We start from the raw sequence: 20,975 nt of genomic DNA on the forward strand, positions 1-20,975 counted from the left end.
TGTTTTTATTGGCCAGGTCACGGGTAACAGGTGAATTGCCGAGACAATGGCGTGCGGGGGGGGGGAGAGGTTATGCGGTGTAAGGCATTGTCCCTGCTTGGCATCTTGTAGAGGAATAGAGGAAGGTGTCCCGTGCATACGTGCCAAAAATCACTTGCGAAATGACTCGCGAAAATTGAAAATTGTGCAAATTAGGGACCTTGCAATGTTGCCGCGTTAATTTACGTCTCTGGGATATGGTTGTACATCATGTGAGGACGTGAATTCACGTCTCCGGGACGCGGCGGGTTAATAGGCAAGAGAAAGCCTTAGGAGCGATTCATAAGTTGAGTGGCATGTGTGTAAACTAGTAAACATCCCCGTGAACCTGACAGACCATGAGTTTGTGAAGTCTAGGGTGAACAGGGTCATCCCAGTAAGCATTCTGAGGATTTGGGGAGGTGAGCCATGCCTTGGGTTGCAGGCTGAGATGAACCTAGTGTGCTGTGATCATCCTGAGCTTGTGGGTCCAGATGATTGTGTTATGTGAGCTGAGGTCCATCTTCAACCTGTCATGCTCTCGGATTGTGAACAGAACATGAAAACCGCACCCTAGGCTGGCTCCACTATGACTCCACTGATCAATTTTGTAATGTGGCCTTGGATACTGGTGGGAGACTCGGACCATCTCTGAGGGATGCCTGAGTGGTGGGATCTCTATCCACAGCCAGGAGAGGTGATGACACGTCATCCTTGCCACCCGCCCAGAGGTGGGCCAGGCTTGAGCCCAGTTGCCAAAGTTGCTGAGGGGGGAGGGCTAGCTTGGACTATTGTCTGAATGAGGAGGGTTTCCAGTCCCTGGGAGGTTATTTTGAGATTTTCCTTGTGAGTTACCAGGATTTACCTCCCTCGTTTCCCTGATGGTGACATCTCCTGAGAGGAGCACTTTTTTCCTTGGGGGGGTTAGTGCCTGAGCAGTGGTTATAGGGGCAAAAAGGAGCCTTTTGGATGGGAGCCGAGCATGGAGGAATGGTTTGACACCCTGCCAATGAAGCAGGGTTCTGTGCTTTGATTACTGTCAACTGGGAGAAGCTGATTTGGTCCAACAAACTGAATGGGATTGGGTTCAGGGAGAAGGGAGCAGACTGAAGAATGCATTCTCTAGCCTGGAGGTCAGTCGACTTGAAGGCTTCCCTACAAATCCTGATGTTGGTGCCAGCAGCCTTATATAAAGCCATCTTGAAGGTAAGAGCCAGAGACCACTCCAGGCCCCTCACCATAGCGGCCATTGTCAAGAAACTGGGGCTACAGCTGCTGGTAGCTTGGAGATCTCAGCTAGAGTGGACAGCCAATTTTGAATTTGCAAGGGCCACCACCACTGAAAGAGCCGTGGCTACTTGCTAGCAGTCCTAGTAGTCTTGTAAGATTAGAGTTGTGGTCACCTTCTGCAAGCTTCTGTGGAAAGACCCATGTGAGTTTTGGGGCCCACATGAACTTTCCTACAGAGTTAGTAGTCATCGGTGAAAGGCAAAGGTGGGCGGCGTGGGCACTCATACCCAGTGCCTCCTGGCTTGAGGCGTTGGCTGGCCTCAGTTTTGCCCAGGAGAAAGAGTGTGTCACTAGAAAAATCCTTGCTAAGCGCTGGTAGGGTGTCATCACACACTCTGCCCCTAGCGGTGGCCACATGTCTGTAGTGTGGTCAGCATTCAGAGTAGCCCAGGAAGTAACCGCAGAGAGGTTAGACAGTGAGTCCTTCTTTGTGAGGGACACTGAATGGAAGTGGAACAGCTCTTGGCCTTCTAGGGTAATGATCTTCCGCACCTTAAGACTCTATCCATGTATCCAGTTGACCTGTTTGTTCCTCATGAAAACCCCTATCTTGTCCATGTTGAAGAAGGTCTGCCAATCCAGAGGGATGCCTGTCCATTTGTACACACTACCCATAGAGTCACCACTCCCCACAGGAGGGAGAGAAGCAGTGAGAACTTGTGCAATGCAGAAAGGAGGAGGGGGGAAGTGGGAAAAAGAGATGATCCCATGCCTCCCAGGTCCAGGGGATGGAGGGGAAAGGGGAAGCAGAGAGGAAGGCACCAGGGTGGCAGGGCTGGGCAACAGATGAGGTGTTCAGGAAGAGAGAGGGGGAAGGAACGTGGACCCTGGGGGGAAGGGGAGAGAGCTCTCCCCCTGACATGGATTCTCGGGGAGGAGGTCGGTGGGAAGCGCGAGTCCAGAAGAACCTCTCAGTCAGTCTGAAGAGGGATCTCTCAAGGAGTAGCTGTAGCCCCTCTTCCTTGGGGGGAGGGGAATCAGAGGAGGAGGATAAGGTCTCAGACAAGGAAGGTCCATGTCTGTGGTGGTGACAAAATCTGTCAGTGTGTGTGTGAGTTATTCCAAGGAAATGGAGAAATTGGTCTCTTGCTTAGCCTAGATTTCTCCTCTTACCACTCCTCCTCTCATGGATGGGACAGCCACTGAGCTTTATAATATGGAGAGGCTTTCTCAAGGGTATCGCCGTGTAATTTGTGTGCTCGCTGCCAGGGGCACAGGGCAGCGCTGATAATGTTTATGCATTACACTCAAAGCCCACACCTTTTGAAATTAGCTAATGAATTAAGAAAATATGGTCCCAAGGTTCACTGCACAGCTAAAATATAGTGCCATGGCCCACTGCTCAGTGAAAGCAACAGCGAAACAGAAGCAGCAAACTAAGAAAAATGTTCCAATTGCATTACCATGGTGGAGGCGATGAGTGCAGGTGTTTCAATGTGGCGGCCAAAGTTACACGCTTGCTGCGGAGATTGCCTCTTCATACTATAGAGCTCAGTGGGGACAGCAGGCCAGCGAGGCCAACTTCCTGAAGGATTAGACTTGACCCCTCCTCCCCTAGTTCCCTCTCTCTCCAGGGTAATTCAAGGGAGGAAGCAATTGAGACTTGTCCTGGAGGGAAGGTCTTGGCGAGGGACTTCGAGCCATAGACTTGGGGGAGAGAGAGAGAGAGAGAGAGAGAGAGAGAGCTCTATGGCAAGGATGAACAGAGCTGCTTGGGACTTCGAGGTGGCAGAGGCCCATCTGAACTCCCAGCTCTTGGTCTGCCCACTGATGGTGCTTGCTTGACCTATTACCCCTGCTGAATTACTTCTGAGGCCTTTCCCACCAGGCCTTCACGAGGTTGAACTCAGGCAGCACTGAGGTTACTGGATTACTGGAGCACTAAGTGTATGCTCCACTCATGTTCTGCACAGAGGGCAGGACATGGGGCTAAAACTCCTGGTGTCCAAACAGGGAGAAGACACCTAGCAGGGGGGTCTGGAATCATCACCCCCCCAAAAAAAACATAGGGAGTAAAGGGGATGAGACGAGCACAGTAACACCATGAAAATGGAAAGGAGAAAATCAAAGACAGGAAAAACAACTGCTGAGCACGAAGCAGTGAAGACTTACCATGCAGAGTAGACAAGTGGGGAACCACGTGGCTGACCACTGAAGAGCAGGGGAGTGCACATCTAGCTACTGTAATGCGGCAGTTGAGAATGAATGAATTCATGCCAAGCACACTATACTGCCGTGGGTGGGGTGGATTTGTTAGGGATAAGGGTTAGTTTTTCACTAGCGTAGCCGAGACACTTCCTAGTCTCGACGTTTCCATTGATACTGTGGGTTGCTTTTGTTTGTTGGCTTGTTAGCCGCTAAGAAAATAACATAGATTGGCTTTATTCTTAGCAAATCATGACCAACATGTTTTACAACTTCTTTCTCTAGTGATTCTATCTCCTTATAACAAAGGTGCTTTACCAACCCGATGGCATATTCGAGATTTGCTCACTAGGGAAAGAGAGGAAAAGGTGTATGGGGAAGTGAGGTAAGACACTCAAGAGCAACAGGATAGTGGGAAATCATGGTACGGTATTAAAGGTGTTATGGATTGAATATGATGTGCATATGGTGGAGACAAGATATGTGAAGATTTTTTAAAAAGATGTGGAGCAACAAATTCTATTAAACAACTCAAGTAATGTGTAAAGTTCAAGAAGTGTGCACAGTTCAAGTAGTGTGTAACAGTTTAAGCAGTGTGGGCAAATGAAAAGAATTGGCAGAAGACAACATGACAGGTAAGAAAAAATACGTGGATATGGTGAAATAAAGTATGAATAAGTGAACTATGAATTTTGAGGAAGGCAAAGAACTGGAAACTGACCGGAATGAATGGATGAAGTAAATTTTTTGAAGATACACATGCCAAGGGCTGCACTGCACCTTAAACAATATGACGTTCGACAGAATGGCCTCTGCCTCTTCTGTGTTGAGAATTTTTTTTTTTTTTTTTTTTGTGGCTGAGGAATAAAGAGAACAATTCCATGTCTGGATACCGCCTACCCCATGAGTCAGTGAGAAATACGAAGGGAACAATGTAAATTATGACGTGAATGGTGAGTGTCACTATACTGTATTTACATATATTATCAGTAAACTGTTACTCGAAAGTCCTATTGCTGTAAGGCAGATAAGAGCCTCTTTACAAAGTAGAGGCATTGTAAAATTATCTCCATATAATACAACAAAGTGTATCGCCGGCAAAAAGACTTGTACTCTGAATATATACTGATAACCTCTCCTGCACTTAACTAACCACTGTGCCATGAACATACTGACGCCTCCAACATGGATATTAAAGTCCTACCTATGGGGTACTTCAGAGACTTCAGCCTGTTAAGAGCCTCACCTGCTGTTGAGGGCTGGCAACAATGGACTGTCTTTTTCTACTGCAATACCCCCCATCATAGGAAGGATTTCTTCCTTAGCCTCGTAGAACTCACATCTGCCTGTTTCATCAAGGAAAGTTCATGTGTTAGCTCTCTCTCTCTCTCTCTCTCTCTCTCTCTCTCTCTCTCTCTCTCTCACACACACACACACACACACGTGTTATACTGATGTGGTAAGTGAAAGGGAGGTTGTTATATCGTATTGTGAACAGATAGACTAAGCGAAAAAAGAAAGTGGAAACAAAAACCAGTGAGGGTGATAATTAAATGTTTAGCCTTGAAAAACTCGTGATAGGGAAGGCCCAGGGGTGGAAAGTGTGAGTGGATGATTGTACCGGGGAGTGTATGAAGTTATACAGTACACCACAAAGCAATTTAAGTTTGTCTGTATCCAGGGACGAGGGGGAAGTGAGGTAAAGTTGTTCCCGCGCTTAACCCTAAAACACAAACGTCGGGTCTGAGACACCCACCCCCATGTTGATCATGTGATCACTCTGTGGGTATGGGTGAAGGCCGGCTGCCCACTCCAGTACCTTCATTCCTTATTTTGGTCTTATAGGGGAAGGTCATGTCGGTCCGCTTTCTCCACATTTTTTTCAATAGGCCAATTTTGGGTCTCACAGAACCGACGTTTGTATTTGAGTATATACTGTATATATATATATATATATATATATATATATATATATATATATATATATATCTATATCTATATCTATCTATCTATATATATATATATATATATATATATATATATATATATATGTGTGTGTGTGTGTGTGTGTGTGTGTGTGTGTGTGTAAATGATTTTAGTGAATATTGCTATCCAGAGTGACTATTATAGTGAAATTATGAAATCTAGATATGATAAGTGTTACTGATGACTTTTGTGAGTGGTGACAGTGATGAACTGTGTTTTTCTTTGCAGGCACTGAATAATCTTGTCCAAAGGTATAGCCTTATGGAGGAATAAACATCATTTATTGTGCATTTACAGGTGTAAATAATTAAAAAAAAAATATTATTCATTCCATGGATGTCCATTTATGACTCTGAAAAAAACTAAGTAACGATGCTTTGGATAGTAATTAAAAAAAAAAATCGGGTTGGAAATCAAGGGGTATAGCCTTAGGGAGGAATAAAAATCATGTAGTATGCATTTACAGGGATACTTAATTATGAAATACATTATTATTGCATGTACATTATTTTTTTATTCTAAAAAAATACCCCTTATTTGTCAATCTCCATTTCAATGAGCTGTTGTGCCTGAGCGTTGTGCCTGCCCCAGCTGATGGTCCAGGGACCTGGGAGAGTGTGAAGATAAAGACAAGTCCTGAGCTTTCATTTAACTAGTTTATCATTTAGTAATCTTTGAACATGGAATAATTTTTGCAATTTTTTGTGCACTTTTTAAGTTATCCCAGAATGTTAAGTTTTCTTTTGATTATGGTATTTGGGTGATGAAGATAAAGTAGAAAGGGTCTATTTTCCGTGTGTATTTTTGGATTTATTAAATTTTGATTACAAATGCTGTTTTTTATTTTTCCAAAAATAGGTCTGTCACACCCGACATTTGTGTTAAGTGGAGTAAAACAGGATGTTTGTGTCAAAGGGATAAGCGAAACAGCGAAAGGAGAAAATGTGGGAAAAAAAGAGGAGCCTGCTTGTTGGGTGTGGTATGAGAGGTATATGGCTGAATATTTACTGAAAGAATGAAGTCAACTGCAGAAGAGTATGAGTGTGATGTACAGGTATGCATTAAAAGATGATAGGGGAGGTGTTGATAAGATACTTGCACGATTATGTATGGCAGAGAAATTGATGATCTTCAGAAAGTTTTCTGTGGTATTTATGGGTCTCTAGAAGGCAAGAATAATTATTGTGGAGCTTGTTAATGCTGTCGTTGTGACCCCAGATTCATCTGAAATGCGAACCAAGTGGACTGCAGGTTGAAGTTTTTCAGAGTCCTTGATCTTCCTTTTGCGTGAAAGGGAGGAAGATGAGGAACATTTATACCATCGGGCATCTGAGCCCCCAGGTTATATCAGTGCCACCATGGGAAGGCATCCCTCTCCAGCACTGTTGTGGAAATTAGTGGGAGTATTTTGTGCACAGAGCATAAAAGTCAAAGTGCTCCAGATTGTGATTACGCAAAAACGTGTGAGAGTTAATGGTGCATTAACGGTTCAACGTGCTTCCTTGAAACAGTCAGTGTCATGTCACTAAAAATTTGTTGTATATGTGCATGAAGATAAAAAGAAACTAAAATCGAGATCACTTGGTGGGTGAGTAGGTCTGAAGAGAATGTAATAAATTGGACCTGGCTGCACTTTAGTATGAGGATGATGGAATACTAATGGCAAATATCCCATTGGAGCCCAGTGTCCTCAATATAGGACAAAACTGACCATTTTCAAAATTTAATAAGGAAGGGAACCCCGGGGTAGGGACCTATGAGCTTTGCGACTATGCGCTGACTGGCGGAGGACGGTGCACCTAGCACCCTGCCATCAAAGTACCTCGCACAGGAAGTCTGGGAGCCAATGGGATATAGTAGTCCTGCAGTGAAATTTGGTAATGTTCGAAAAAACGCAACTTCAGATAAATGTTCTGGGGCACAGACACCGAAAGGAATGCTGAGACTATATGATATAGAAATATATTCTCAAAGATTAAGAGAGTTTATGAAATTGAATATTTACTTACGATTTAAGGTTGGGGTCCCACAGTTGATGAATATTATATATGAAGATTTTTTTTTTTTTTAGGTTGACTGAAAGGTACATTTCATGAATCACCTTTAACAGAGAAGTCCTGCGCCACCATGACTGGAGTCCTGGAGTCTATGAGGATAATGACGTGTGTTCCGCGCCGCACGTGCTGGTCCATGTAAGTGCTGAGTTCAGGGACGATGACGGGCAGGAAGCGTCCCTCATACTGCAAGTCCGCGACCTGACGCAGCAGGCCACTCTCAGCCTCCTAAGGAACCACTTCTGTTAAAGGTAACTGGTTTTCCTTACGTAACAGGAACATTCATACAGAAGTGATATTAGTTGTTTGATGGTGAAAGGGAAATTAAAGAAGAATTATGCCACACACACACACACACACACACACACACACACACACACACACACACACACACACATAGTGTGTACATACAGTATAAATATAAATATATATATACATACATATATATATATATCTATATCTATATATATATATATACTGTATATCTATATCAATATCTATATATATATATATACTGTATATCTATATCAATATCTATCTCTCTATCTATCAATCTATCTATATATATATCTATATCTATCTATCTATCTATCATCATCGTCATCATCATCATCCGGACCTTTCCCACCCCAGGGCAGGGTGAGGAGTAGCAATGTGCATATAGCAAAAACTTGCCCAATCCAAATAGGCCACACTTCCATTCACTCACCATTCAAGCCCCCAGAATCCTGGCTGTACCAGATACGCCAAAAATATTCACCACATTCTGCAGTTTCACACAAACGTATCTGATTGAGTCTATCCGAACACTGCCATCCTCACAAGGGGTGCCAAAATCCATGATCATGCACTTCTCACAACATTCATCCAGCCAGCTCGATTTCTTGTCAGTTCCCTAGCCTCACCGACTTCCAAACCTCTCTTCCTCAAACACTCATCCACCATATCTCTCCACCTTCTCCTTGGGCTACCTCGCCTGCTCCTCCCTTCAAATTCGCTCAGGTATACCTTTTTCACCACTCTATTGTTATCCATTCTTTCCACATGACCATCCCATCTCAGGACATTCTCTTCGATTCTGGTGTCCATCGACTTCCTCACTCCACACCTTTCACGAATCACAATATTTCGTATCCTATCCACCCTCTGTACTCCACATACATTCCTCAGCAGTCCCATCTCCACTGCTCTTACTCTTGTCTTTTCATTTTCATGCCACACCATAGTCTCACACCCGCATGTTAAAGTTGGCACTAACACTCCCTCACGGAAGCCTTGTGCAGCTGGAACACTCAAGCCTGTGTTTCTTATCAAGGCCTTCATTGCACCAGGTACCTTTCTTCCTTGTCACTCTACTTTCAACTTCTTTTGCACATTTTCCTCTCTTTTCTATCACTGTACCCAAGTATTTGAACTTTCTCACCAATTCCAGTCTCTCTCCATTCACTGTGACATCACACTGGGAGTCACCTTCTCTCTCAGTAACCATCACTTTACTCTTCTCTACATTTACTCTCAAGGCACGACGCTCACAGACATCAGCAAAACTCTGCACTAGCCTACCAAGTTCTTGTCCGGTACTTGCAAGCAGTACTGCATCATCAGCATACAACAAATTTGAGATATTCCATCTATCACCATTCATTACCAACGCCATCCCTCTCTCCATTACTCGTGTTTTTACTTCTCTCATCACACCATCCATATACATATTGAACAACCATTGGGACATCACACAACCTTGTCGTACCCCCACACCGATCGTGAACCATTCACTTAGATGCCCATTAACCCTTACACATGCTTCGCTACCATCATAAAAACTCTTGACAGCACCTAACAGCTTACCATCTACAGCATACATGCGGAAAAGTTTCCACAATCCCTCTCTGTCTACTTTGTCGTATGATTTTTCCAGATCCATGAATGCCATAAACACCTTATGGTCCTTCTCACAAGCCTTCTCTGCTATCTGTCTCACTGCAATACTTGATGCACATCCTCTGCCACTCTTAAAGCCACCCTGCTCATCCCTCACTAGGACTGATGATATCTCTCTTACATTCTCTATAATAATTCTTCCATATACCTTCCCTACTACACTCAATAAACTTATGCCACAATCATTCTTGCACTCACTTCGCTCACCTTTATTTTTGTACATGGGTACAACCACAGCCTTTTTCCACTCTGCAGGCACAGTTTCACTCGTCCCTGCCTTCTTATATATGTCCAACAAGCGCTTCATTCCACTCTCTCCACTACTCTTAAGCATCTCTGCATACACCTCATCAACCCCAGCTGCTTTCCCATTTTTCAGCCGTTTCACAGCGCTCTTCACCTGTGAGAGTGTCACATCTCCTGGCACTGCATTCCTTCTCTGCACACCCCCAAAACCAATCCTGTTTACAACCGCTCTGCTCTCTCTATTCCCATTCATCAGGCTTTCAATATATTCTTTCCATCTGGTCCTTACTTCATCTCCATGGGTTAATAACCTACCACCTGCATCCTTCACACTATCACATTTCTTTCCGCTTTCATTTCTACATTTCCGTACGTCTTTTCAGGGTAACTTCCTATTTTCAGAGTAGTTCACATTCATTTTTCTTCCCAGATCATCATTTACCTCCTTCTTTTTCCTCTTCACTAGTCTCTTTATGTGCTATTTGATCTCGATATACTCAGTTCTTATTTCAACTGAACCCCTATCCTATAACCACTTTAGCCTCTTCTTCCTCTTTTCCTCCACCGCTCTCTTAACCTCCTCTTCCCACCATGTCGTACCATTCTTTTTTGTTGATACTCTTCCCACACCACACACCTCTTTAGTATTCCTAACTAAGCAATCCCTATACGCATTCCACAGGCTGTCCAGATGCAATTCATTGCAGTTCACTGATTCTAACTCGTCCTCTACTTTGGTCCTGTAGTCATCTCCCACTCCTTTGATCCTCAGCTTCCCAGCTATCAGTCTTTCACCCTGACTGCTCTTCTCTCTCTTGATCCACCTCACTCCTCTCAGCTTGATCTTGCATACAACACTCATATGATCTGACAGGCCTCTACATCGTCCTGTCACGGCCCTCGTATCAGCAACCATTCCCATCGTCGACCTCTCTACGAGCACGTAATCAATCAGGCTCCTTCCAACACGATCCCCGTTTCCTCAATACCATGTATATTTATGTGCATCTTTGTGTTTGAAATACGAATTGCAAATGCACAACCTTCTCTCCTGACACATATCCTTTAGTCGATTCCCATTATCATTTTCTCCTGGTACTCCAAAACAACCCATTATGTCATCCTCAGGACCAGCGCCTACCCTTCTGTTCATATCTCCCATCACGATCACTTTATAGCTCCTGGGCATTTCTCCCACTACTTCACCCAGCTCATCCCAAAACCTGTCTTTCTCTCTCTCACTCCTGTCCTCACACGGTGCATATGCTACAATGACTGCCACATTCACCTTCTCAGACTTGAACTTGACATACATACTGTAGACCTCGAGCTGACACATTTGTAGTCTCTCATTCCACTCTGCCACACCTAATTCATTAATAAAGCAACTCCTTCCTTACATCTTCCTCTCCCATTCATTCCCGTTCTTACATATTTCACACCCTACCACTCCTCTACTACGCACCCTTTCATCTTCGTTTCACACAATGCCATCACAGCATATCTCACACTCTTGAACACATTCACCACTTCCCCCCTCTTGCTCTCCTCATTCACACCTCTAACATTCCTCATGGCCACGCGAGTCTGCCCATTTGGTTGGGGTCCTGGGCAGGTATTGGACCCTCCAAGGCTCTCTGAAACGACTGCCACGATTAAGTGATTTTGGATAGGGGAATCTGGGGGAACTTAACCCTGCCAGAAACTCCGGTTATACGGTTACCACCCAGCATAGTAAATGGTTTCCTGGGTACAGGAAACCATTTGGCTTGTCATTCAGTGTAGAGCTCATATGGCATCACTGTATTGAGTGAGTGGATGATGGGCGCCCCCACCTACCACAACTACTGTATATTATGAGGTGGAGGGATGAGATAGAGAAATCTGCATGGAAAACGTGGCAAAAAGATTGGCTTAGTCAAGAAATTCGTGGAGAAGGTTTGGGGAGGCCTTTGTTCAGCAATGGACATGTAATGGCTGATGATGATGATGATGATGTATGTATATATAGATAGTGTTACATAGCCTATGATTTCATCATCCTTTGTGTAATTTTAACGCACAGTATGCTGCATGTTTGATCACGAGCGTGTTCTGCCTCAGTCCCCCCTTCTACAGTTATAGTAGAGTAAGTCGTCCTTTCTGTTGTTCAGAGCGAGATTGTCAACTCTTTGTCCCCATAGCTTCATTTGCGCGTCCTTCTTACAAGTTGTATCAAGCTCTGCTGGCCCCTATATAATGAGCTCAGTCTCTACATTAATTGCCACTTAGATCTACTCCTCATTTTGTTCACATCTCTGTCCTCCCCTGTACAGTTATTATTGTGAGTGCTCAGGAAGTCTCCAACCATCTAGCAGCAGCGTAATTTGAGTATAAGTGTTATTGCATTTTGTTCTTGTACTGTATAGCATAAGTTGTTAATTTGTAGGCCTAGTGAGGTTTTTGTGATTCATGTAAGGTTCTTATTGTCAGCAATTATTAATAATAGTTTGTATCTGTAATGATTTATCTTGCATTAACTGAGCATTATCCAGTGTATTATCATTTTATCAGGGCTGACTTAGATAAATTTACTCATGCTAATTTCGTGTTAATAGAGGCTATTGCAGTTAACCATATATTTAACCTGTTTTTTGCCATTACATTTATCTTTATGAGTCCTGAATGTTTTGTTGTTAGTTTGAGCATTAAACTTTAACTTGTAATTTTACCTAACTCTTTGTTTTGAACCTGGAACTTTACGGGACAGTAGTGATTTTTAGTATTCTCACTTAAAGTGTACATTATCTTTCTCTGTTCCGTAACATAAATTTGGCGACCTCTTATCAGGATATTCAGGATATTATCATAAGGATATTGCTTGATATTTTGTGACTGTGATTTATTCATGATGTCTACTATTACTACACTTGATGAAGCCAAAGATTTTTTGTCAAATGTGCAAACAGTGTGTGATGTAGAAAACAGAACAAAGAATGAACTTAAGCTTGTTGCTCAACAATTGGGAATTGCAGTTCACTCTCATCATTCTAAAGATCAAATTGTTGGCATGATTAATAAAAGCTTGTTTAATGTAACTCCTCCAAAAAAGCAAACGCAGATTGCATTAGCTAAGTTACAGCTAGCCTTGCAGGAGGCTCGTGTGAAGGAAGCTGAATTTCAAGCACGTGCTAAGGAGGCTGAGTCTCAGGCTAAGGAGGCGGAGTCTCATGCTAAGGAGGCTGAGTTTCAGGCTCATGCTAAAGAGGCTGAGTTTCAGGCTCGTGCCAAGGAGGCTGAGGCACAAGTTGAAATTGCTAGGATTCAGGCAGACCATGAGTATCGCATGAAACAAGGTGGAACTGGATCATCTAGTTCTGATGATTTTGATGTGGCTAAAAATGTTAAACTTGTCCCTCCTTTTAATGAATCTGATTTAACAAAGTATTTTCAGTTGTTTGAGAGGGTAGCTACAGGTTTTAATTGGCCCAAAAAGTATTGGCCAGTACTCCTTCAAACTGTTCTCACCGGTAAAGCTCAAGTAACTTGTGCATCTTTGCCTCAGGATCAATCTGATAATTATGATGTAGTTAAGAGCTTGATTCTTAAGGCCTATGAGCTTGTTCCTGAAGCTTATAGAGTAAAATTTAGGACAACTTACAAGCAAGATAAGCAATCCCATGTTGAGTATGCAAAAATCAAAGAAGATCTGTTAAAGCAGTGGTTAAATTCTAAGAATGTGGATTCTGATTTTGGTAAATTTAAGCAGATGATTTTGCTGGAGGATTTCAAGAGGTGTATTAATAAAAATGTAAGCCTATATCTTGATGAGAAAAGAATAGATAATTTGTCTGATGCTGCAATTTTAGCTGATGAATATGTTCTCACTCACAAGAGATATTCTAGAGAAAAAAGGAAAGCTGAGAGTAAGTACGTTGCCTCTACTCAGAGTACAGGTAACAGGAAAGAGAATAAAGATGATGTTTCTCAGGAAGTAAATACCAGCTTCACCTCTAGATTTCAGAAAAGTAAATGTACATATTGTAGTAAGCTTGGTCATACTACGAAGAGATGTTTCAGGAGACAGCGTGATGTGAACAAAAAGGAGTCTTTAAATATTCAGTCAATTGGTCTAGTGTCCACCCTTGAGAGTTCCCAGAATTCTTTAACTGAGTTAAATGAACCTGCTTTGAGGGGTAAATTAAATCCTCATGATGAAGCTCCTCTTTTGAGCAGTAACGTGGGTGACACTCTCAAGAGTTCATGTGCTAATTTCCTGTCTGATGGTTTTGTCAGTCCTCTGGACAGTAATGACAGGAAATCAGTTCAAATATATCGTGATACAGGTGCTTGCCAATCCCTTATGCTGACCAGTGTTCTAGGCTCTAATGTTAATTCCTCTGATGAATCTGTAATCTTACAAGGTGTAGGGAATAATTACTTCTCTGTCCCTCTGTGCAGAGTGAATTTAGAGTCTGGTTTTGCTAATGGTTCCGTTATGGTTGGGTTGGTTGAGACACTCCCAATGTCAGGTGTAACTTTCTTACTTGGAAATGATATTGGTGGAAGTCAAGTGTGTCCAGCTCCTCAGTTGTCTAGTGAGCCAGTGGCTGCGTCCCAGGATTGTGATGTCCCTGATGTGTTCCCTGCATGTGCTGTCACTAGGGCTAAGTCTAAAGTTACTGGTGATTTAGAGGATAATGATGATGATGATGTTATCCTAGCTGACACTTTTCTTGCTAATTTGGACCACTCACCAGATGAGGCAGTACCCCGTAGTGTTGATAATTTCTCTCGTCAAGAGTTGGTTGAGTTGCAGGTTGCTGACCCTGAGTTGAAAGGTCTAGCTAACTCTGCTTACAGTGAAGAAGAGTCAGCCGGTGCTTCTACTTGTTATTATGTAAAGTCAGGAGTACTTATGAGGAAGTGGAGACCCCCAACAGCATCAGCCGACTGTCAATGGGAGGTTGTACATCAAGTTGTCATCCCTCGTGTTTGTAGGCAGGATATCATTAGAGTGGCTCATGATTCCAGTTTGGCAGGACACCTTGGAGTGAGGAAGACTGTGGCACGCATTTTGAAACACTTCTACTGGCCAGGTATCTTCAGGGATGTTTCCTGGTATTGTAAGTCTTGTCACACCTGTCAAGTTGTGGGGAAGTGTAATCAGACCGAAAAGATTGCACCTCTAGTTCCTATTCCTCCTTTTGAGGCGCCTTTCACCCGTGTGTTGGTGGATATTGTGGGCCCTCTTCCTAAGACTTCTTCAGGATTTTCTTATGTGTTGACCCTGATTGATATGGCTACTCGTTATCCTGAAGCCATTCCACTTAGAAATATCTCAGCAAAGAACGTGGTTAAGGAAATGCTAGGGTTCTTCACAAAGTTTGGTCTGCCCAAGGAGGTACAGTCAGACCGGGGAAGTAATTTTATGTCAAACGTTTTCAAGCAGTCTCTGAAAGAGTTGGGCATCACCCAGATCACGTCTTCAGCTTACCATCCCCAGACCCAAGAAGCGTTGGAGAGATATCATCAAACACTCAAATCGATGCTCAAGAAATACTGTTTGGAACATCAGAAAGACTGGGATAAAGGTCTTCCATTTGTTGTGTTTGCTGCAAGAGAATCTCCTTTTGAACTACTGTTTCTCACCTTTTGAACTACTGTTTGGCCATGAAGTAAGAGGACTCCTTAAGCTACTCAAGGAATGCTGGCTGTCGGAGGAAGATGACGTCAACCTGCTGGAGTATGTGATGAAGTTCAAAGAACGGCTGTCCACTGCTTTACAGCTGGCGAGAGAGAATTTAGGAGCTGCTCAGGAGAAGATGAAGACTTGGTATGATAAGAAGTCCAGGTTACGCCACTTTCAGCCAGGAGATCAGGTTTTGATTCTGCCACCGGTGCATGGGCAACCTCTTCAAGCCAAGTTTAGTGGTCCTTATTTCGTGGAGAAGAAACTCAGTGATGTCAACTATGTCATCGCCACACCAGATCGTAGAAAGAACAAGCAACTTTGTCACATCAACATGCTAAAGTTATATCACAGGCGGGACGAAAATAACCCAGTCTGCACTGTAGCTGTTCCACCCGAGTCTGCAAGTGAAGCTCTCCCATGCAGTATGAGCCTGAGTGATAGTTTGGGGAAGAATCCTGATATCATGAATGATCTCCAGACTAAGCTTTCTCATCTACCTCCCGACGAAAGGCAGGAGTTTTCGGCATTACTGCAGGAGTACCCACAAGTGTTCCGTGCCACTCCAGGAAGAACCACTGTGTTGATGCATGATGTCAATGTTGGAGACGCAAAGCCAATTAAATTGCCTCCTTACCGTGTGAACCCAGTGAAAGTTCCTCTCATCCAGAAGGAGCTTGGCTACCTGTTGGACCACAAGATGATTGAGCCCTGTCAGAGTGAGTGGAGTTCTCCTGTCACTCTGGTCCCTAAGCTGGGTGGGTCACAGCGGCTTTGCATCGACTACAGACGTGTTAATCAGATAACCAAAACAGACACTTACCCTCTCCCTCACGTGGAAGATTGCATAGACAAGATCGGAAAGGCTAGGTACATAAGTAAGTTTGATTTGTTAAAGGGATACTGGCAAGTACCTATGACTGAACGTGCTAGGGAGATCTCATGTTTTGTAACACTTGGAAAGACTTTTGCATGTTCTGTAATGCCATATGGTATGAAGAATGCACCAGCCACATTTCAGAAGCTCATGAATGTTGTAACAGAGGGTTTGGCAGGGTGTGTTGTTTATATTGATGATGTATTAATCTTCAGTGACAACTGGAAAGATCACCTATGCCATGTCAGTAAATTTCTTGAGCGTTTGGTTCAGGCTAATCTTGTAGCTAATTTATCAAAGTGTGAGTTTGGTCAAGCTAAAGTTCAGTACCTTGGGTACGTAATTGGTGATGGACATGTTGCACCACCAGCAGCTAAGGTTCAGGTTATAAGTGATCTTCCCAGACCTAAAAGTAGGAAAGAGCTACAAAGATTTTTGGGAATGGTAGGTTATTACAGGAGATTTGTTCTTAACTTCTCTATTCTTGTATCACGACTTACAGACGTACTGAAAAAGGGAGTTAAATTTGTCTGGACCGATAACTGTGAATCCTCTTTCTGCAAACTTAAAGCTATCCTATTAAGTCAGCCAGTGCCCGCTACTCCAAATTTTGCTAAGCCTTTTAAGATGGCTGTTGACGCAAGTGATAAAGGAGCTGGGGCTGTTTTGCTGCAAGAGGATGATCAGGGTATTGAACACCCTGTATCTTATTACAGTAAGAAGTTCACTCCACCTCAAAAGAACTACTCAACTATTGAGAAAGAGCTTTTGGCCTTGATTTTGGGTTTACAGCATTTTTCATTTTATTTGTGTTCTGGTTTTGACCCCATAGTCATTTATACCGATCATAACCCACTGAAATTCCTTAGTAAGTTTAAAGATAAAAATCAGAGATTGACAAGATGGAGTCTACTTCTTCAGGAGTATGCATTAGACACACAACATGTCAAGGGGAAAGAAAATGTTATTGCAGATTGCTTATCTAGACTTTAGACAGATTGTTTTCGAGTAATAAGAAATTTCCTTTGTAAATTTCTTTTTCTTTGTGGGGAGGTGTTACATAGCCTATGATTTCATCATCCTTTGTGTAATTTTAACACACAGTATGCTGCATGTTTGATCACGAGCGTGTTCTGCCTCAGTCCCCCCTTCTACCGTTATAGTAGAGTAAGTCGTCCTTTCTGTTGTTCAGAGCGAGATTGTCAACTCTCTGTCCCCATAGCTCATTTGCGCATCCTTCTTACAATTTGTATCAAGCTCTGCTGGCCCCTATATAATGAGCTCAGTCTCTACATTAATTGCCACTTAGATCTACTCCTCATTTTGTTCACATCTCTGTCCTCCCCTGTACAGTTATTATTGTGAGTGCTCAGGAAGTCTCCAACCATCTAGCAGCAGTGTAATTTGAGTATAAGTGTTATTGCATTTTGTTCTTGTACTGTGTAGCATAAGTTGTTAATTTGTAGGCCTAGCGAGGTTTTTGTGATTCATGTAAGGTTCTTATTGTCAGCAATTATTAATAATAGTTTGTATCTGTAATAATTTATCTTGCATTAACTGAGCATTATCCAGTGTATTATCATTTTATCAGGGCTGACTTAGATAAATTTACTCATGCTCATTTCGTGTTAATAGAGGCTATTGCAGTTAACCATATATTTAACCTGTTTTTTTGCCATTACATTGTCCTTATGAGTCCTGAATGTTTTGTTGTTAGTTTGAGAATTAAACTTTAACTTGTAATTTTACCTAACTCTTTGTTTTGAACCTGGAACTTTACGGGACTGTAGTGATTTTTAGTATTCTCACTTAAAGTGTACATTATCTTTCTCTGTTCCGTAACAATAGATAGATAGACAGATAGATAGATATAGATATAGATAGATAGATATAGATAGATAGATAGATATAGATATAATATTTGTATATATATATATATATATATATATATATATATATATTAGAGAGAGAGAGAGAAAGAAAGAAAGAGAGATCCATCCATCCATCATCCAATCCTACATTGCCCCATGAGGAGCGTAGGAGCCCGGGGCTAGGCAGTTGGTCCCGACATTTAAGATGAGAGTGACCAGCCTCACTCATCCCTGAGTGGCATTACATGAGCAATCAACTCCGACCACCCCTTGGATATAAACCTTCACCGGCCTAATCCAATTGGAGTGCAATAATTACCCACTAAACCAGAGGTGCCAAAATTTGGTTATATGGGTACCACCCAGCATAGTAACTGGTTTCCTGGTGTACAGTAAACCATTTGGCTTGTCTCTCAGTGTAGAGCCACCCACAGGCAGAAGGAAGAGGAAAGAATGAAGCAAAGAAAGACAGAATATGAAGTGTAAAGTCACCCGTAGGCAGAAGGACAAGGAAAGAATGAAGGAAAGAAAGACAGAAGAGGATGAAAGGAAAGATGGATGGAGGAGAGGAAAGGCCAGACACCCGACAGCAGCACTACATCGAGTGAGTGGATGTGAGTGCCCCCACCTACCACAACACTATATATATATATATATATATATATATATATATATATATATATATATATATATATATACTGTATACATCATCTCATCAGCCATTTGAATGTCCACTGTAGGGCCGACCTATTCCAACCGAAGCGGGGATGATACAGCCAATATATCTCTACCAAGTGGCTTAGGTTGTCTGGTTGAGATTATATATAGGGTGAGAAGTGCTTGTGAGTGTAACTTTAGTGTTGGAGTGGCTTTGGATGTGTGTTTAGTCTGTGATCCAAGTGTAATGGGCCCGCGCAAGCCTACCGGGTGCAAGCATAGTTTATAGTATGTGACACTGGTTCAGCCACATCACCCCTGATGTCCGCCAATGCAGTACATGGCCAGAAGAACGCTCCCAAAGCTTATTACCCTGGCGGGGGGCGAACCCTCATTCTTCAGTGTACGAAAACGCACACTTTACCACTGTACCACAGAGGCTCCATATATATATATATATATTAGAAAAAAATAAGCGAATCGATCTTCCATATCCATCCATCCATCCATGTGTATCTACAGTACTTAAGATGTACTTTGTTGGTATAAATGCATGTATGTATGAGTTCTGATAAATGAAGCTCACCACCTCTCCACTGAATTTCCTGGATAAGGGCCTGATGTGCGCCGGATATGAAATACCTCCCTCAGCCTGTGTATCACTGAGTAGGCTATTCATCAGATGGTCAGTTGCACTGATTTATGACACCACAGTGGATAACTGACAGCATTTTTTTTTTTTTTTCTGCAATTCTCATGACTTAACCATAGATTTCTCTTGGCAATGGGGCCATTTTGATGGAAAGGGATAAGGAAACATGATATGCACATTTGTTTGGCTATAAGAGAATATTACAAGTAAGAATGTAGCCATCCTAAAGGATAAATTGCTATGTTTAATTATGTTCAAAGTCTGAATAAGACAGCTTTCAAAACTCGATGTACTTGTGGATAAAGTGCAATGAAATGGAAAAAAAATACCATATAATATTTAAACAGATTAATAATGGAATTATTAAATTACTATGTGGCCTGAGAATAACAAATCTCCCTGTAGCTAAAATTCCGAACCACCTGGGCATCAGTTACAACAACTAATATCCTATAGTCACAAATATCTAAAAGGAAGTAAAAGTGGCACTAACCACGAAGACCGTTGTTATCGATGTTCCTTTGGGTGTGATAACGACGACTGGATGATGGAGGACGTCTTTAAGCATCTGTATGGGCAGAGGGATATGTCTGACGGCCAGGAGGGACATGAGATTGCCCTGGTAACTCTGTGCCATCACTAAAACCATCATTATCCACACTCCCAGCAACAACCGCTCCCCCCACCACCACCCTGAGACGCTCACGCCCAGATCTGCTTCAGCAAGGGGTATAATTGTATTAGTTACATGCCTTAATTGGAGTCTTCACAAATTCTAGTTCATGGCCTAGCCCGCCAGGTGTCCATAATGTAGCTTCCGGACAGAGAATTGAAAATGTGGAGAACTCGAAATGTCCATATATATGTATATATTTCTATACATTTCTGACGAACGTATTTCTCTCACTTATTTTCTGTATAACATGTATTACATAATTATGCAGTGTTGAATGATAACTGCAAGTGCTTCTTTGTCCTTGTGTTCGTTGTTGAGTGCGTTCATCTTGGGATATATTCGGTACATACTTCATTCATTTTTCTTTAACCTGCCACGTGCCAGTGCCGTTTTAAAATGGTTTGACATAATTCCGTGTCCAGTGCCAGTGCCGTTTTAAAACAGTTAAAAGAAAAAACTTCGCTGTGACCTCATTTTTCAAGATTCCTGGGTAAAAATTGGCAGGCATGTAAGGTAACTGTTCCTCTACTGTCCCCCAGGCTGTCAAGGCCATACACTCACTCGCTTCCCCCCTCACACTTGCTCTGCCTCACTCTGCCTGTGTGCCTCACCCAGTGCTGTTCATAGTGAAGGCATTTTGTAAATATTTTCACGTAAGTGTAAGGATTATATAGTGAAGTCAAGTTGTAAATACCTTCTTGTACGTGCCAGGACTGTACATAATGAAGTCAGGTTGTACCTACCTTCTAGTAAGTGTAAGATAATGCATTCACAGTGAGAAAGACACACAAATTGTGATAGATGCTGAGGTAACAAATAATCAGAAAAGTGTACTGAACATTGCTATACCTTCCCAGCATAAATACCTTAATATACCTTACATAGAAAACG

At 42.5% G+C, this 20,975-nt stretch overlaps 1 protein-coding gene across 1 annotated transcript in view; it reads right to left on the reverse strand.

The window, feature by feature from the left end:
- Positions 1-1,486: 1,486 nt before the first annotated feature.
- The window catches only part of LOC145412364 (putative glutamate receptor), a 123,263-nt gene continuing 103,774 nt past the window's right edge, over positions 1,487-20,975 (reverse strand). Inside the window, exons 8-11 of the mRNA XM_080282253.1 lie at positions 19,902-20,122; positions 7,541-7,721; positions 4,700-4,799; positions 1,487-1,667 (exon numbers count right to left, since the gene is read on the reverse strand). Of these exons, the coding sequence (XP_080138379.1) occupies positions 1,487-1,667; positions 4,700-4,799; positions 7,541-7,721; positions 19,902-20,122 (683 nt within the window). The remainder of the gene's footprint in view (positions 1,668-4,699; positions 4,800-7,540; positions 7,722-19,901; positions 20,123-20,975) is intronic.

This window comes from Coenobita brevimanus, chromosome 93 (assembly GCF_032717465.1).
Source record: "Coenobita brevimanus isolate Jiangsu-jjx chromosome 93, ASM3271746v2, whole genome shotgun sequence".
NCBI classification, from domain to species: Eukaryota; Metazoa; Arthropoda; class Malacostraca; order Decapoda; family Coenobitidae; genus Coenobita; species Coenobita brevimanus.